The sequence below is a fragment of the Paramormyrops kingsleyae genome, chromosome 18 (genome assembly GCF_048594095.1).
Source record: "Paramormyrops kingsleyae isolate MSU_618 chromosome 18, PKINGS_0.4, whole genome shotgun sequence".
NCBI lineage: Eukaryota > Metazoa > Chordata > Actinopteri > Osteoglossiformes > Mormyridae > Paramormyrops > Paramormyrops kingsleyae.
In genome coordinates, this window is record NC_132814.1 from 27,450,806 (window position 1) to 27,471,317 (window position 20,512).

Below are 20,512 nucleotides of genomic sequence, written 5' to 3' on the forward strand. Positions count from 1 at the left end.
GTGGCGTGTGGCTGTTGGCTTTGATGTACAAAATGAGGGGGGTTATCAATGAGAGGAAATGACTCCAAGCCAAGTCGCAATTTTGTTTAACTATGACTGATTTGAAGGCAAAACTGGCGGAGGGTGAAATACCTCTAAAGGTCATTAGCTACTATACGTGATTGTTTCTGTGCGATGGATTGAATGCAGAGGAGAGAATGGGGGAAATGGGGGAAATGGGGAAAATGGGGAAAATGGGGAAAATGGACACTGATAACAAATGCTGACTGTGTGAAATTAGTTTTTATATTTGTTTGTTGTAGGATGAATAAAAATGTTTTCATCAAATACATTTACAGTAGACCTTAAACATACATTCATCATACTTTGTGCAAAATGACATTCACAGCTGCCAACTCAGTTTATTATGAAAAGTTTGCTGTATGGAGGAATGCAGTGAAAAAAACTGATTTGAAAAAAAATACCATTCTCACAGTTCCAAGAGAAATCGTCCTTTTCTATATATATATAAAAAACAATATAGGTTGATAAATTGTAGTCAATTTATTAATTACCACAATATTTTGCCACAATAGTGTAGTAAGTGGCATTTTTTCCTCGTACGGTTGGAGCACTAACTGCTCCAGGGTTGGAGATTTGAATTCTGTGCTTGTGTGCCTGAGTTTGCAGAATCACTTTGTGTTTCTTCAGGTTTTCTAGGTGCAGCAGCTTCTTCAAAAGCATGCGGCATCGTGCCCTGTGCCCTTCAAAAGCATGCGGCGTCGTGCCCTGTGCCCTTCAAAAGCATGCGGCGTCGTGCCCTGTGCCCTTCAAAAGCATGCGGCGTCGTGCCCTGTGCCCTTCAAAAGCATGCGGCGTCGTGCCCTGTGCCCTTCAAAAGCATGCGGTGTCGTGCCCTGTGATCTTCAAAAGCATACGGTGTCGTGCCCTCTGCTCTTCAAAAGCATGCACCATCATGCCCTGTGCCCTTCAAAAGCATGCACCATCGTGCCCTGTGCCCTTCAAAAGCATGCGCCATTGTGCCCTGTGCTCCCGGGAATAGGCTCCATGCGGTGTTGTGCCCTGTGCTCCCGGGAATAGGCTCCATGCGGTGTTGTGCCCTGTGCTCCCGGGAATAAGCTCCAAGCCCGTTGTGCCCTGTGCTCCCGGGAATAGGCTCCATGCTGTGTTGTGCTCTGTGCTCCCGGCAATAGGCTCCAGGCTCACTGTGGAGCTCCAGTGTTCCCACCCTTCAGAAAGAGCAACCTTGAGACCTGGTTGCCTACCATCAAAATTACATCAAGTACACAAGCCAAGAAAGATGCTAACATGGCTTTCAAATCAATAGGGACTTTGTTGACATATAGTCTTCCTGTAAAACTCTGTCAAATCTCACTCAAAACTGATACTTAACATGAATTTGCTTTTGAAAGGAGAGACCCATACTATTGCACATTAAATTTAAATTAAGCTTTATTCATAGTATATCTTAATTAACTAACAATAGAAAGAAATGAAGCAGTTAGAATTGTTTTTGTTTTTTCTGAAAATCCCCTTGTTAATTATGTCATGAATAAAAAAATACTGTCATCTTCAGGTTCTCCTCTTCACTGGGGGTAATGCAGAGATGCCATTTCAGCTAAACCCCCAGAACATGTGGAGGCTTTGTGAGCGTCACACAAACAGGGCTCTTTCTCCTGCGTTACCCATAGTGCTTGGATACTTGCTTGTCTTGTAACAAAGTGGCGTCCCATCTACGGTATCTCTGCACTGTGCCCTACACAGCCTGGGATAGACTCCAGGAGCCTTGCACTGCATAAGCAGTGGCCTTATTTAATCCAGTGTCCATCCGGGCCAACCTTCTATATTTTGTATAGTTGCATCAGGTCTTGTCCCCTTTCAGTCATACTTGCTTAACACTAAAATGTTTTAGTGCTTTTGACCTTTCTATATGTAAAAATCTTCATAAGGGCAACTAAACACAAGGTGAAATGCCAATAATCCTACTAAAGAGAGATGACAAGGCCTGTACATGGTGTTTAAAGTGACACACTGTTACCCTGTCAGAAACTGGAGCACCACTTTCTACCTTTGCTTGTCACTGGGACTGTACCCTCAAGGGTCATTTCGCTTGGTGATGTGAGGCTTGCATGCAGCTGCTCGGCCATGGAAGCCCATTCCGTGAAGCTCCCAGCGCACAGTTCCTTGGCCGGGGTTAACAGTGTGTTGGTGACCTTTATGCACTATGCACCTCAGCACAACCCATTCTTTCACAAATGTTTGTAAACCTGACTCAACCCAGGTGCTTGGTTTTATACACCTGTGGCAGTGGGTCTGAATGAAACACCTGAATTCAATGATTAAGAGGCGTGTCCCAATACTTTTGTACATATAGTGTATGTTCACACATGGGGAATTTGTCTGCGGTTGTCAGTGGCTCTCATGTGTACAAAGCCAGACGATGGTCACAAACAAGGCTGGACTGGAATTAAAAATGGGCCCTGAAATTTGGGGGAAATCTCCCGCAAAGAATTATGCTGACCAGGGTGACGGAAGGGTTCCACGATGAATTTTGCCAGCCCACTAACCCATCAGCCCACTGGGAAAATGTCCGGATACAATTCAGTCGCGAAATACAATATGTGCAGTTTATAAATGTATAAAAATTTTGGGTGTGCATGTAAGTGCAGGACAGTAATAGCAGTAGTATGGTGTCTTTGGGCATGAATTCTATGCAACTACAGACATGCCTATGGCACCTCGTTTCCCTTTCGATTGCTGTATCCCAGACATGTCTGTTTTTCAAAATCAGTTTATGTGATAGATAGATAGATGATAGATAGATAGATAGATAGATAGATAGATAGATACTTTATCCATCGTGAAGGAAATTTCATAACTGTAGTATACTACCCCAACAATGAGGTTTACATTTTTCCTTATTTCCCTCTTTTTTATGACAGTTATGCAGCACATTAGCAGAGCTGTAGTTCTCTGTCAGGTGTCAAAACCACTTCTTCACTTACTCTGCTTGTCTTTGAATTGAAAGCTTTTCTACTGTTGAATCGGCCTCGGACCAGAGTGTCTAAGGTTCAGCCTCATAATTATAGAGCAAGACTCAAATGAAAGGCCAGGTGATATAAACAATGTATCGACTTATAATCACATAAAATTGAAATGATGAGAAAATGAGAAACTTTATTAAACTGTCAATAAGGAACATTGCTTGCTTGAACACATCAGCCTATCACATCACAGAAACTAGCACAATTCCTACCAATAGGAAGTTACCACCCCCCCTGATTCTGATTCCTCCCAAGGTTTCTTCCTTCTAGGGAGTTTTCCTTGCCACTGTCACCTCTGGCTTGCTCACTGGGGACTTGGGCAGGGATAATGTAAAGCACTTTGAGAGAATGTATTGTTGTAAAAATGCGCTGTACAAATAGTATTAAATTGAACTGAATGATGAGACTGTAATCTTTTAAGAAGGGATAAACTACACACAACTAAAGCCTAATTTATGGTTTTGTGTAGAACTCCTGCTGTCTCCTGGTGTAGCCGTGTGCACCAGATCAAGGCCTACGGCACAGTCTGCCACACACGTCCCCAGAAAGGTGAGCACACGTAGTGGCGATGGAGATTGCGTACAAGTATCAACTTATAACTACAGATTACTTGCATAAGCGACAGCGTAAGCTCTGCACAAAGCCTGCAAATGACCATAAATCTGGTTTATCATACAGCAAGGTTTATCGAGTTAGCGAAGCATGTCACATGCTGCTGTTTTTGTAATACGCCTGAATCCCTTGGGAGATGAGTGCAACCTCAGTGTCGGTGAAGAAAGGGACAACTCAGCAGCCGAAACGTCTTTTAAAAAGGGAGATAGTGTGGATAAACAAGGGGAAGTGGCAGTACTTTGGCAATTTAAAGTATGACATGAAACACTGGACTGATGGGTGAAAGGATGGATAAAGGCATGTAGAACCTTAAATAAATCATATCAAGATATTGTATCTCATTACAAAAAAAAAGTTGAGTAAATTTGTAGGGCTTCATTGAATTTTCTGTCCCTAAATTGTTGGCTTTGCTACTGTATGTCAAAATAATAATAAAAATGCTTCTCTGGGACAAATCAATAGGCCAATATGATATTCATGATGTTGAAATTGTGTAATGCAGCTAACTTTAATAGCCTTGATGGTTAATTGATAACAGGCAATTGGGAATTTAATAGTTTTTTTCTCTCTTTTTTTTTTTTTACCTTTCTGTTTATTTCCACTAGAAACATCCCCAGAATGTGCACCCAATATGTCCGACCAATAAACTCATTAAATAGTTCGGTGAATAAGCATGCAATGTCTTCCACTACTGGTGAAGTGAACAGGCTTTAATGGTAAAATCTGCCATCAATGTGCCTAATTATATACTAACCGGAAACATCACTATGCATGTACTTTCCTTTATTATGATGAATGTGTCTTGGACAGTTAGCCATGACCTTAAGACATGTGGTGTTTCTTGTGTTTAGCTATTATGTTCATACATTGCAATGCCTTTATCCTGAACTCCTAACTTCATTTAAATGTATTTTTGCTGCATGTCCACTTTGGCGTAACTTTGTATCAAATTGCTGAATTTGCCACGTCACTGAATCAGTAAACATCTGAGCCCTAACTGCTGTATTCTCTGCCCTTTCTTCTCCCACAATAAAGGATCTGTACACCCTGGCTACATGCTTACACTTCACACATTCTTTCCTCTTTGCTTGGCAGCGATCTTGCTCTGAGTATGCTTTGTTATGCCAATAGCCTTTCAAACCCGAGGCCTTGTGTCTCTAGATCTAATTTTGTGTATTTCGCTCTGTGAGTTTGTCTTTGTCTGCCGATGTATCGGAGCTGCAACTACCACCTATTCATTTCTGGTGAGGAAAAGTAAAGTAGAGTCATGAAGAACAGCCATATTGGTATATCTGTGGGACTGACTGCCATTAGTTAGCATATGAAATGCTTCTCAGTTTAATGAATATGTTCCAAAAATGTCATTTCCATCTATTTTGAGATAATTATAGTCTTTCACTTATATGGCTCAGTTACGACATCAAGCCAACCATGAAAATAATTAAATGCATTTAAAATGTACCATATTTAGGTAGTCCCTTGAAGTTTTCCTTCATTTTGCGCTATTGAAGCAGAAACCATCTCTGCTCTTTCGATTTATCATCAGATGTAGTGAGAGATCACTATAATAAATAATAATAATAATAATAATAAGCATTAAATTAAACATAATGACCTTACATATGGGGTATAAAATGACAGAGTAAATCAGATATCATACCAATCAATTATCGTGGTTTGAGGAAAAACCTGCACCACAGAAATATTGGACAGAAAGGTACACAGAATCTAGCAGCGCATATACGTTTAATGCATAACCAATATCCGTTTTTAAATATTCAAATACATGTACTAAGGAAACTCCGCGGTCGGATTGGTCATCGGCTGTATTACCGCACCCCTCTCTCTCTTTTTTTTGTATTGCACAGCACGTTTTTTTTTTCCTTTTTTTTTGTCAAACTCTGGCAACCCTACCAACTGCATAACTAGGGAAGAGCCGCCGACAGTATGAGATTTTAACAGGTGAACAATATTAGCAACATTGTTTCCGTGCGGTTGAAATATGCGTCATTTTGTTGAAATCTGTTTTTAAACTGAGCTTCGGGATTATCCTTTGTAAAGGACTGTAGAGAGAAGCAGCTTCATTTACATTTTCTTTCTCGTACTGAAGAACGTCGGAGTTGTCTAGGCACCCGCGCATCTTTCCGGAGACGCTGTTTGGCTTGTTGCTGGAGCTTATTTTGTAAAACTGATGTTGCATCGTAAAACAAATTAAAATTAATACACCTTTTTTGTGGTCTTTAGGACGGATATTGTGAGATGATTTCGCATTAAAAACGAGTGGATCATGCCTAGGGGACTCGAGGGATAAAATGAAAACGTAAGATTCATCTAAGCGATATCAGTGGGAATACTGCTTTATCATACAGTAGCCTGACAATTCTGATGTTTTTTTCTGAAAAGGAATCCGTCGCTTTAGGTAAGGCAATTTCCTTGTTGTCATTTTCAACGAAAACTGCCAAAAACTATGTCAATCGATTATATATATATATATATATATATATATATATATATATATATATATATATATATATATATATATATATATATATATATATGTGTGTGTGTGTGTGTGTGTGGCGTGACATCCGACTGTTTACGACATATGGGCTCTATGGCTCCATACCAATATACATACAGATGTATTGCTGTATATGTATATATGTTGCATATATGTGTGCCACAAATTTGACCACACGTCGCTCACAGTTCATAGTTATTATTGACGTTATTCTCAGTAGTGATATTACTAGGGGCAATACTTGAAGTATTATCATTGCTGGCGTTACGCTGTTATCGACGGAATATTTTATAGCATTCTAAACATAAATTTGCAGTTTTTTTTCCACTTAGATTATTTGCACATTATAACATAATTGAAACTGCAATTGTAAGTAACTGAAATGTGGGAGATTTGATGATTATTTATTTTTCCCCTCCAAAGGTTAATAAATGCTATACGTACTGGGATCTTTCTAAAAAGCAAAATGCTGCTACTTGTTTTCCCGTTTTTCTTCATGCCGAGTTCGTTTTGTAACTCGGATTCCGAGCGCTCAGCGGAGACCTGCAGCGCGTGCTCCTGCATGTCCATCGAGAACGTCCTTTATGTGAACTGTGAGAACATTGGTATGTACAGACCCACCCAGCTGAAGCCACCTTCGTCCAGCCTCTATCATCTTAATTTTCAGAATAATCTATTGGTTATCCTGTACCCCAATTCTTTTCTCAATTTTACACATGCGGTGTCGCTCCATTTGGGAAATAACGAACTGCAAAGCATCGAGGGAGGGGCCTTTCTCGGACTTGGTGCATTAAAACAGTTGCACTTAAACAACAATGAATTAAAGGAGCTTCGTGCTGACACTTTCTTAGGTATTGAGAACTTGGAATACATCCAAGCTGACTACAATTTAATCAAGCTAATTGAGCGAGGGGCCTTCAATAAACTGCATAAGCTAAAGGTGGTCATCCTGAACGACAATCTTATTCAAAGCCTTCCTGATAATATTTTTCGCTTTGCATCACTTACACATCTGGATATAAGGGGCAACAGGATACAGACCTTACCCTACATTGGACTATTGGAGCACATTGGAAGAATTGTAGAACTGCAGCTGGATGATAACCCGTGGAATTGCACCTGTGATCTGTTACCTCTGAAAGCCTGGCTGGAGAATATGCCCTATAATATCTATATTGGTGAAGCTATATGCGAAGATCCCAGTGACCTGTATGGGAGGCTCCTCAAAGAAACCACCAAACAGGAACTATGTCCACTGGGAACAGGCAGTGACTTTGAAGTCCAGATGCCTCCTTCTCAGCCAGTAAATGGGCAAATGAATGTTGAACCAACGATGATACCGCCCCTGTTTACCAAAGCGCCCAAAGCAACACACCCTTCCAAAATATCAGGCTTCTTTATTGGAAATACCTTCCCCGGGACTCAGAATCTCAGCCAAATTTTGACATTTCAAACTCGAATTCCACCAGTGTCACCCTGTCCCCCCCCCTGTACCTGTAAAGCTCACCCCTCTGACTTTGGCATTAGTGTCAGCTGTCAGGAAAGGAATATAGAAAATCTAGCAGATCTGACACCCATGCCCCCTAATGCGAAGAAATTGCACCTTAGTGGTAATTACCTTAGAGTTATAACTCCCACTGATTTTCAAGGGGTTGAAGGATTGGATTTATTACATTTGGGTAGCAATCAAATAGTTACAGTTCAGAAAGGAGTGTTTGCTAATCTGACCAGTCTCCGTAGGCTCTATTTAAATGGGAATCAGTTAGACTATCTCTATCCCGAAATGTTCTTTGGATTGTCTAATCTTCAGTATTTGTACTTAGAATACAATTCTATTAAAGAAATTTTTGCGGGGACGTTTGACCCCATGCCAAACCTACAGCTCCTCTATTTGAACAATAACGTACTGAGAAGTCTGCCAGCTTATATATTTGCTAGGGTTCCTCTGACCAGACTGAACCTAAAGAATAATCATTTCCGCTATCTTCCCGTGAGTGGTGTTCTAGACCAGCTCGCATCTATCACTCAGATTGACTTGGAAGGTAATCCCTGGGATTGTACTTGTGATTTAGTAGCTTTGAAACTGTGGTTGGAGAAGCTGAAGGAGGGTGTAACTGCTAAAGATGTAAAGTGTGTTTCCCCTGTGCAGTTTTCTAACATAGAACTCCGGTTGTTAAAAAACGAAATTTTATGCCCCAGACTTATTGGGAAGCCGCCCATGATTTTGATTGACCCGGTTCTTACCTCCACCCCCCCTGTAGGCAGGGCGTCTCCTGGCGGACCAGTCCCCTTTTCCATCATGATCCTGAGTATCCTAGTGGTACTGATACTCACAGTCTTTCTTGCATTTTGCCTTTTCCTCTTCGTGCTGAAATGTGCAAAGAAACCTGCCAGAGGGCATGAAGGGTTTGGGAACCAGGAATGTGGCTCCATACAACTGCAGCTTAGAAAACAAGACCACAAATCGAATAAGAAGGATCACCTTGGCGAGGAAACCTTTATCCCCCAAACCTATGAAAACATAGGCTCAAGTCATACTTGTGGACTAAGGGACTCTGATTTAACATATGCTGACTCTCAAAGACTGTTTTACAGAAATCCTGCTGATGATGATATGGATATATTGGACCCCAGACAGACAGCACTAAGCACCATTGATGATATGGACAAATACCTACCAGGAACAGAATCCAATATCTTCTTTCAGGACTTTTTGAATAACAGCTTAGGGATGAGTGGCTTTGAGGTCAGATATCCTGAGAAGCCACAAGATAAAAAAAAATCTCTAATTGGGGGCTCCCACAGTAAGCTGATAGCTGACCAGCGAAAAAGTGACTTCTTCGAACTTAAATCAAAGCTACATGGTACACCTGACTACCTTCAAGTGCTAGAAGAGCACACCGCTCTTAGCAGAATGTAGACCACGCATTTTTTTTCCCATGACAAAAGTGCCTTCTCAAAAATAAAATTTACATTTATTCTCAAAACATGTCATTAACATAATTATTCTATAGAAAACATGCCATAGCCACATACTGTAATCTGGACTTTCTTAAACTTCGATGTTGCTGTATAGTAAATGCAGCTTTTTCTAAACTAGCTGATGGCACTGTAAAATGAACGTCATGCATCTTGTTCTTTGAGATTTAAGCTTTCACACACTGCTTAAAAAAACGAATCGCTGCTACTGAACTTGGAATTTCTTTTCAAACCGGATTATTGTTGTAATGACTGTACCTCATGTTCGCCCCGAAAAAGAATCTTTTTACACCTGAATATTCGGCATCTGCTGTACAGTTGGTAATAGCTTGTCATTGCTGGAGTTTGTGCAAATTCTCTATTCGCAGAAACTGAAACACTTGTATAAACTGAATACCAGTAGATCTGTTTGTTTTAATTTGAATAATCATTTATATATTTATGTGAAGAATCATGTTAGTTTTGTTGTAATTAACATGGTTTCTCTTTAAATATTTGAACATTATACAATCTTCAAGGCTCTGACGGCCAGAATGATGTTGCTTGCTATGTAAGCATACTTGGATTTATTTTGTAATTCAACAGTATTTGTATATGTGAAATAGTTTGTAAAAATTCACACTCAGAACAAGAAAACACTGGTCAAAAAATGGAGAAAAAATTGCCATTGTCAGTCCATTGTACATTCAACTTCATATTTTTCTATAGAGGTTATTCATAGACTTGGTAATATAAAGGTAAATATTATTGTATATTCAGAATCCTTGTTATAACTGTCAAAAAATTTAATTGCTCTACTAACCAGACTTGAAAATTTCTGTTGTGGTTCTTGATTTTTCTCTTAAAATGGCTCCACATTAGAAGAATGTTATATATCATTTGTATTCATAATTTAATTCATCTTATATATAATTCACCTTTAATTCTGTTGTACAAGTTAAGAATGATGTATATCATACCTTTAACAAGTTGGTTATTATTATTTTTTTGGATTTCACATTAATACACAATGAATTGATTTTGCATTAAATGATGGATTAAATGACTGTTTCAATGGAAACTTGTGGCACTGTGTATATGAAGGTCATCCTCATTTGGAAAGAAGTAACAATAATAAAGAAATGCTGAGATTAAGAAACATAACAAGTTCAAAAGGACATGAAACCCCATGTGCAATATAAAGCATACATTTTTGTTCAGTCCTTTTTATATATTGTCCTCTTCACAATTTTTTGATAGAGTTTAGAAAAGCAGAGCATTGTAAAATTAGTCAAAGTGATTTTTCAGGTTCAATACCAATGAATAGACGAATGTATAATATACTTAAATCAGCTATGTTTTGCTTTTTTTTTCATTATTTCTAAAATTTCTGTTGTTTTCTTGATTAAATTTGCTTTTTTAAGATAAACTAAAAAATTATAATATTCTTATCTAATGTTAATTGAGACAAAAATAAAACATAAAAATGGACATATTTCTATGAGTTGTTATTTATCCAATAATTTACCCTTCAGGTATTACTTGAATATTGCTGTATACTCAGAGATTACTTATGAAATATAAAACAATGCTTTCTGGAATGTATCTTATTAAAATCAGAATAAGGAATTTTTCCAAAAAGCCATAAAATGTTATTTTTCCACAAAATTAAGAAAAAAGAGAAACGTGATTGTAAACTGCTTTTTACGGATATATGATTTTGCATGGTTGTTACTCAGATATGGTCAATGATCACAAATCCAATCTTTTGTATTGAAAATATGGATGTCTCAGAATTTATAACATAAATAAAATAGCCAATAAGCAAACTTGTTTCTGTGTAACAGTAAGGTCCACTTTTAATAATACAGAAAGCCATTGACACTTAAATACTTATGAGATCAGGGGTTCAGCACTATTTCATTAGTACAAGATTAAACATTGTGTGGTTAGTGTTCATGCCTAATTGAAATGCCTAATTGAAATTGTAAATGAGCAAAATTCATGAAACTATGCACGGCACACATACATATATACATGTGTAAATGAATATCCACATGCATACCTACAAAATGGAACGGGAAGATATTTCTTTTCTTGTTCTTCGCTCTAAGGATGTAAGTTTCTTCACAACTAGCTCATGTCAACCAATTTAATATGTTGTCATCTGGTTGCTAAAATCAAAACCAAATATGTCTTCTCAATTGCCCCGTATGTTTAACAGCTCTAGATTTTTTCCTTTAGTGATTAACCTATTTTACAAGATTGCTAATGTAAACTTCTATCATAAGTTTGCTAATCTTCTAACATTAGCTCGCTAAAGGCTACATGTTTATTGTGGTTTTCAGTGTTTATACTAATAACAACTGTTGCCATAAGTTAATTATGTGCATAATAGCAACCCATGCTCTTAAATGAATGCCTCTTACTCTAAGAAATGTTTATTATAAGGTGGTCAAGTTTGATTAATTTGACTAATTTAATGTTTATTTTCCTCTATATCAATGTTATGTGTATTTAGTTTATGTCAGTACATCAATGATGTCAATAACCCCCCATTTATTTGTTTGTTAGTTTACGCATCTATTTAGTTCTTTTGTTATTCGTTTGTCATTTGTTTTTGTATTGAATAAATTACATTCAGAAACATTTATGTTTACTAATTCAGTTGGGTACCTCTTGTACTATAGTAATGCTTGTACTCCTGTGAGTATGGGCTAAACAAGTAATTTTATGACAAGCTTATCTTGTTCTCTACGTGAAGGTAGGACAGGGTTTCAGAGTGGTGAATACTGGCTTGGGTTATCATCAAAGCGTATCATTAAATCTATTTGTAAAAGAAATTTGAGAAAAATTGCAATACAAAAACAGGTGTTTTACATTTTCAGGACTTATAAAAAGTTGAATATGTGAAATATGCAAAACAATTTAAATTTAAAGTCACTTATTTGTAAGGCAGTATATATGACAATATATAAGTCACTGATGAAAAAAATGGGGATATAAAAAATGTTTTTGTACTTTAACACTGCATTTTCCTCTCCAGTGAAGCCATCAAATTTTGACAGTTTCCTTGATTATTGGTTGACTGTGAACCCAGTGGATGGTCCTGGGGTGGGGGTTGGGGGATCATCTCTCACCCTCATGCTCTGTGTATGGAGTCTGCATGGGGGTGGGGGGTTATCAATTATAAAATCAAAATTAAGTCCACAACATGTCATTTACCAGTCTGTCGAAAGGCGTGATCGGTTTACATGATCACATCTATAGCTAATCTACTTTATCCTGTGCTGCATATTATTGGGATTATTCTCATTTGTCCAAATGTCCAAAAGCAACATATGTAATTTTAGAGATATGTTATTACTGGATAGCCATTTGGGATTCCTTGTTATTTTTATGTTTACTCACATTGGTCATCTGTACTAAGGCTGTTACACAAAACATTTTTATGAATTAGTTAAATCAATAAGAAAGCAGACATTGGCAGCCACATGCATGAAAATACAGGTAACTGTAAATGAATATGGAACTGAAAGGAGATAGATTGAAACAGCACATACCCAGCTGTCCAGAGATTACCACAGTGGAATTACAGTGAGGGCCACAAGCTGGCTCAGGGGGGAACACTAATGTCTCACATGTCCAGGGTTGGGGGATTAATTCCCACTTACACTCTGCTTGTGTATGTGTGAGTGTCCGTGGCTGCCCCGTGTCATCCGGGTTTTCACCAGGTACTTTGGTCTTTGTCCCACTACCCAAAGACATGCAGTTAGGCTAATTGGCGCCTCTGTATATGTGCTCTGCAATGTGCTGGCATACAATCCATGGCGTACCCCAGCCTCGTGCCCAGTGCTGCCTGGGACAGGCTCCAGGTGACCTAGACCAGGATAAGTGCTCAGAAGATGGATAAATTACCATGTGGGCTTGTTTCCCTACCTTAGGCAAATGAAATAAAATGACATATTCTCACTCTATTAACAGAAGAATGTGGGGAACATAGTGAGTGAAGACAAGAGTAACAAGGAAACAAATGCATTTCAAACTGGTCTAGTATGAAACGTGGCTTTGATTGTGATAAATGCAGCTCCAATGTCCAGATGTATTTTCCCAAATGCCATCACATACTCTTAACAATTATGTTTAAAGAAAGACCGGTTATGTACATGGTACAATTCGATTATATATTAAGGACAAGTGGTTTATTGGGGAGAACTGTGGCCAAGAACCTCTGTGGTTGTGGTTTTGATTCCTACATTGGTTGCGTGTGTCTGTGGATTATGTTTATATTACATTGTGGGGACCAAATGCTCCCCAGAATGTGATAAAAAAAACTTATTTTGACATTATGGGGACCATTTTTTAAGTCCCAACAAAGATTTTTGAATGCAATCAAAAAACTAAAAATGTCAAAAGTCTCATATTTAGTTTGGTTAATTATGGTTAAGGTTAGGGCTGGGTAGGGGTTAAGGTCGTCATGTTGTGACTGGAGTTTTCACATTACAAATGAATGGAGAGTCCCCACAAAGATATAATTACAAACCTGTGTGTGTGTGTATGTGTGTGCGTGTAGTTTGCACGTTCTCCCGATGTGGTTACTGGGTACTTGGACATAGTATGTGGTGGTTTGTGTGAGTGTCTGTATGTGTGTGTGAGTGTCTGTATGTGTGTGTGAGTGTCTGTATGCGTGTGTGTGAGTGTCTGTATGCGTGTGAGTGTCTGTATGTGTGTGTGAGTGTCTATATGTGTGTGTGAGTGTCTGTATGCGTGTGTGAGTGTCTGTATGTTTGTGTGAGTGTCTGTATGTGTGTGTGAGTGTCTGTATGTGTGTGTGAGTGTCTGTATGTGTGTGTGAGTGTCTGTATGCGTGTGAGTGTCTGTATGTGTGTGTGAGTGTCTATATGTGTGTGTGAGTGTCTGTATGTGTGTGTGAGTGTCTGTATGCGTGTGAGTGTCTATATGTGTGTGTGAGTGTCTGTATGCGTGTGTGAGTGTCTGTATGTTTGTGTGAGTGTCTGTATGTGTGTGTGAGTGTCTGTATGTGTGTGTGAGTGTCTGTATGTGTGTGTGAGTGTCTGTATGCGTGTGAGTGTCTGTATGTGTGTGTGAGTGTCTATATGTGTGTGTGAGTGTCTGTATGCGTGTGTGAGTGTCTGTATGTTTGTGTGAGTGTCTGTATGTGTGTGTGAGTGTCTGTATGTGTGTGTGAGTGTCTGTATGCGTGTGTGAGTGTCTGTATGCGTGTGTGAGTGTCTGTATGTGTGTGTGAGTGTCTGTATGTGTGTGTGAGTGTCTGTATGTGTGTGTGAGTGTCTGTATGTGTGTGTGAGTGTGTTCCCTGTGACTGGCTGGGTATCCCTTACCTAGAGTCCTACGCGTTGTAGGATATACACCACGCTCGCTACGACGCATTACCAGTTATGGAAGTTGGCCAGATGGATGGGTGGATGGATAGATGGATTTATGTCAAATACATTGTGCAGATTAATTTATTCACTCATTTATTCTTTAATACATTTATGCAGACATGAACAGAAGGAAATTATTTTTGATCTCTTACCCCAGGAGAGAGAGAAAAAAAACAATCATTCTCCCACATGTTAATGTAGGATTTCAAAGCAGACGAAAGGTGACATAGAACTATGTTAAAGAATAAAAATGTGAAAGTTACATAATTAAAACCTCTACCAGATTTATTTAATTTTCATGACAGATCACAGTAAAATGTGAATGAAATATGAACATATGAAGATATTGATTTGAAATCCACCTGAATTTAATTAATAAAAATGTAATAAAAATTTAAATATCTATTCTACAAAATTGACACTGAATACCTGACATAACTGAGCAACCAAATGGGACAAAGAGTCAAACAGCAGTATTATGAAAAGAAAGAAAAAAAAACTATTAGTAGTATTTTTACTGCTAGTATTTTCATTGGGATCAACACTACACAGAAGAAAATACTGAGAAGAACTCGACTTTAGAAAGGCTGTAGATTTGGGTGTGATGGTTGGGACTGGCTGCCTATATTGTGGAGTAACAGTAGGGGGGTGGGGGTCTGCGGCTGATTTGGTCCCAAACAATATTGTGGGAGTATCATGTGTGTTTAGGGGGTGGGGTGGGGTGGGGGGGGTGATCATTGCTATCCGTCCAACCCAGTAACATTATCTTTAACCATCGTGCATGATTCTCTGGGGTGTTTCTTCTTCAAGAAGTGCTGGAAATTTTGTTGCAATCAAGGATAAGACAGACAAAGCCAACCACAGGCAAATCCTGTGTTTCATTTAAAACAAATAAAATGTTTCTACAACATTAAAGCAATAAGATGTTGCAAAAGCTTCCACACAAATTCTGCACCACCTTCACTGGTTAATCTTACAAAAATGTGATGATTATAAGGTCCAGCGCGGATATGGGTAAGGAAAATATGGTGATTTTGTTAACGGAAAATTTGCCATATACTGCTCATAATCATTTTGTTATGTATGCCCTTTTTAACCTGGTGTAATAATTACAGTAATTAATGGCAGATTCTCCTTTCTGCTCAATGACTAAAACTTTATATGCCTTCCATGTTACTACATGAAACTGCAAAATTCCCCGATGGTAACCCACAGTTCGAAACTGTTAACATATTCTGGAAATTAAATCTGTATGTTCGTCTTGTTTCAAGCATGCAGTAGTGCTTAATTTGAAAATGACCAGTAATATCGGATCAGCTCTCTAGGCATATTTTATCGTACTGACAAGTAAATACTTATGTTTTATATTGAATTTGTCTGATTTTCTTCTGATCATTTCAGTGGATTGCAGCATTTCTGTATTATTAATATGGTGAAACTCAATAGGCCCAGGTGCCTCTGATGTGAATGATATTTGGTGTCTTGCATAATCAGTGTCTCATTAATCATGAATGCCGTTCCTCCCAAGTCACTCTTCGGTTAAAATCAAAAGTAATGTTGCTTTATTTCATGTAATGGATGGTAACTTGATAAAAACACATGTGGGCATTAAGCATTAACTTTAGCTTTCATTTTTTAGACAGCGTAGCACATCTATTTTTCCATTTCATTGAGAAAGTTCTGCATAACTTGTAGAATTAATAGACACAGATCACAGAAAAAGGGGTAAATAATGTGTTATGACAGGGAATACATACTTCAGCACTTACACATGTTGTATAACTTTACTATACTGTACTATACTGTAATATACTATAGATTTCTTCTTTCCCCTTAAATAAAATAGAAAAGGTTGGAGTTTTTCACCTATGTTTTCGTTATAGTATAATTATAAATTAATTAAATAATACAAATAAGTTTTTTAAAGCAAGTGGGAACGGTGGTTAAGTGCCTGTAAAATATATTCAGACTGGTAATTAGTTGAATCACGACAGAGAACTGAATGACTCATTTCATTATGCTTCACAGCTAATTTTTTCAGTTCACAGCTAATTTTTTTTTAACTGTTGGTCAGTAGAAAATATCCTTGGTGTATAGTAATATGGTGAAGCTCATATTGTTTTTACATTTATTTTATTAAAATTTATTTTACATTATGCAAATAAAGTATATGCGGAGACCGCTTTGAAATTATGACGTAAATGAATGCTGACGAAAGGCGTATCAATCATCAATCAGGAACAGAATGTGTAGAAACAAAATCAGCATTATCAGTATTATCAAATTCTAAATAAATGTGTTTTTTTGGCATTATCGTTTTACCCATCTGTAATATTTCCAAATAACTGTCTAAACGTGTAGCTTCTGTTTTACCGTTAGATGTTTTTCGATGCTACAGTACTTCCGAATGCTGCTGCATCCTCGGTGACCAGCTACCTTTCTAAATACTTTGAATATACCACACCTGCCATATATTTTTTTTGAAACAAGTAACCTTGCGTCACTGACATGGTAAAACGGTAACAAAGGGTTGCTATTTACATAAAATTTGATTTATTTGGAGATGTCCTTAGAGAATTAGATGAAAAATGAATAGGATGCCCTTCTGACAATTTTACTTCAAGTTTGGTTTGATATTCGACTGCCACAGGACAAGGAGGCAAACTGTCCACCTTGATTCATTTACTGAACACACAAGGTGTCATCAGTTTATGGAACGTTTTGTACTTGTGATCAAAAGGAGTGCAGTGCACACTGAGGTCTGTAGATTTAAACCACGTAGAAAAATGTTGCCACTTAAGTGCAAAGAGAAAAACATTATTTGTATAAATCAGTTATTTTAGAGCAGAAAACTTTAGAAACGTCTGCTTGCTTCCATCGAAAGTTCCATCTTTTTTCTGACTTTCCATCTTTTTTTCTCCTCTTCACCTCCTGTACCTTTTGGTCTTGTTCACATAGTATGCATATTAATTGTTTGATTATTACCAACAAGAACGTAACCTATTTGCACTTTTCCTTTTTATATTTCATCAGTATTCAGCTAATGCACTTTACAAAGCATGGAATAACATCTTTAATGGTTGTGCATGTTTGAGGTCATTTGGAGTGAACTTGTGCCGGTCTGGAATGGTTAGATATAATGGGACTATTGTTTCCAATTTGCAAATATTCACATTCTGGACCAGTTCTAATGAATGGATTTGCTTCATAAATTGTGGATTGGGTGTTCTAGGAGTTCATTATACTGTTCAGTGCATACACTTAAATTTTGTGAAATAATAGTTGGAATGGGTCCTTTCATAGATTCCTTTTGTCTCTGTATTTAGACTTCTTATCATTATATTTGTCATTGTGACATAGAAGAGAAATATTACTGTTTAGAAAATTAAGCCTTTTTCAACTAGAATATGATTTTACCTAGAATCAGGTGCTTATTGCATGGAAAGGCAGTATATTTTTTTACACTGTCACCTTCACACTTGTGCAAACTGTGGGGGAGGTAATTCAGTTAGGAAGACACCTCTGAGCTGAATTTTGCACTGGCTCCCAATCATGTGATTCAGAATGCTAATTTGATTTTTATTACATTACATTAAAGGAAAAAATGCTCAGTACAAATGATCAGTGGAAATTTTTCAAACAATAATTTTTGTATTAATGAATGAAGATTATGTTTCCTGTCAAATACATTGCAATGACAGATAAAGCTGAAGGTGACACAAATGCCCTATTCGTAATAAATATGCTTTGTCAATATATGACACCCCGTAATCCTCAGTACATATCTTTGCTGATTATTGTATTTTATTTTCATTGCATAGTAGAATTTTATATTTTATTTAATACGTGAATCTAAAATAGTAACAAAACTGTTAGTGACCGTGATGTTTCAGATTCACTGGACAGTTCTGTACTCCAGCAAAAAATAAAGAATAAAAAAATTACCACAAAGCAATATTTGCATGCTAGATAAAAATTTAAACAAATGGAAATAAGCTGCATGGATTTTCTTTGACACACAGGGGATCTCCTTTATGAATCACTACAGCGCCAAAATCCTTGTGTTGATGCTGTTTATAGGCTAAGGAAATTATTCTGAGTGAGAATTCTTGTTGACAACACATATTCTCCACTAGATAAAAGTGGAATCTCTGCATCAACATATCTTTATTGACTTGCAGCTAAGCAAAACACTAAAATTCTTTTATAATTCATGCAAAGGTCAAAATATACATAACGAAGCTGTTATTAGGTGTGCGGTAATGCGGCATTTGTCGAGTTCCAGCCACATTTATTCTGACCTATTCTGCCCTTAGCTTTATGAATAACTCTTCTTCAGTGTCACTATATTTACAGACATTAACACGGTAAAATTCTCCAGGAATGTTAAACAGTCATTTGCTTAGAATTCAATAAATATTTTGTTTGCTTTCAAAATGCTGTACATTGAGGCAATCATAGAAGATCATAGATTTTTCACAATTGTTTTTGCATACTGTGATTTAAATATAAATCAGAACTTATTTAAACTAAATTATAATTATATCTATCTATCTATCTATCTATCTATCTATCTATCTATCTATCTATCTATCCGTCTGTCGGTCTGTCTTGGATCTTCATCTTTCCTTGCAGTATTTTTGAATATGTTTTAAAAAATATAATTTCAGTCACAAAAACAGCATGCATGAATTGTGGCAGTATATTTGAAGTGGTTACTATTAAATGAAAGCTAAAGAGGAATTTAGACTTTGACAACTGAGAATCTGTGACTTCATCTATTCAGTAGGCTCATTCTGGATTCTGGATTCAAGAGAATAATGAGTTTACTCAGGTATTTAAATAAAGTAATAATTTGTCAGAGGTAACAATCTGAAGCCGATAAAATATAATTGTCAGTGAATAAAGAAAGCTGAAGCAGGTCAGAGAAAAAAGAACACCTAATTTCTATATAAAAATGACTTGTACACTAAAATATCCACTCTTAGGGAATGAGGGATCAGAACAGGAACTGCAAATTATGCGGGAAAAAAAAAAAATATATATATATACATATATATACACACACACACACATACCAAATGTGTGGGGACCATTTTTTCAATCCCCACAAGGGGAAACTCAGTTATATTAAAATTTGTGCATGCAATCAAAAACAGTAAACATGTCAAAAGGCTTGTATTTAGTTTGGATACTTATGGTTAAGGTAGGGGGTTGGGGGTCTGGTCATCACAGTTGGGATTATGGTTATGCCCACAGAAATGAATGGAGAATCCCGATAAAGATATGAATACAAATGTGTATGTGTGTGTATCTGTATGAATGTGTGTCTGTGTGTGTCTGTTAATGTGTTTGTCTGTGTGAGTCTCTTCATGTGTTTGTCTTTCTGTGTGTATGTGTGTAAACTTTAACGTGTGAGTTTCCAGTTTTATATGAACTACATTTTCATGAACAACAACATCAATACATACAGACTCATCTATCACTGTGGTCTTGGGAAAGGATGGAATGATGAAAATAACGTATTAAAGTAATTTTTGGACCTGTGTCATCTTATATGCAGTTATTATTCCCACAATTTGTTTTTATTTTGCTTGTGTAAATGTAATGTCTTTTAATGTTTGTGTCTTTTCAAAAGTGTGTATATTCATAACATTTAATGTAACATAAAGCAAATGTCAGTCTGCCTTACCTCAATTTTTTTTGGTGTTGATTTTCACTGCCATTTGGTGATAAAACATTTTAACAAAATCACAAGTTCTGAATTTCCTATCACTTTCTCCACAGTGAAAATCTTATGTAACAAGAACATCAAAGTGACAAGGATTTATTGCAGAAAGTATGCATCTGGAAAAATGCACTTAAACTAAATTACTCAGGTAACCATTAAAGAATTGTATGCCAGTCACAAAACCGTCAGAAAATGACCAATATTTTCCTCTAGCTAAGGGCTGTAGCTTAAAAGATGT

The 20,512-nt window shown here is 37.2% G+C and overlaps 1 protein-coding gene across 2 annotated transcripts; it reads left to right on the top strand.

Annotated features, from left to right (window-relative positions):
* Positions 1–5,546: 5,546 nt before the first annotated feature.
* Positions 5,547–10,626, top strand: LOC111854393 (SLIT and NTRK-like protein 4). 2 transcript variants are annotated; one of them, XM_023832300.2, is made up of 3 exons: positions 5,559–5,618; positions 5,901–6,075; positions 6,601–10,626. In XM_023832300.2, the coding sequence occupies exon 3, from the start codon at positions 6,644–6,646 to the stop codon at positions 9,095–9,097; it is 2,454 nt and encodes an 817-aa protein (XP_023688068.1). In that variant the 5' UTR covers positions 5,559–5,618; positions 5,901–6,075; positions 6,601–6,643; the 3' UTR covers positions 9,098–10,626. The 2 variants fall into 2 exon arrangements, with proteins under 2 accessions (XP_023688067.1, XP_023688068.1); XM_023832299.2 differs by having other exon boundaries at positions 5,547–6,075.
* Positions 10,627–20,512: the final 9,886 nt, after the last annotated feature.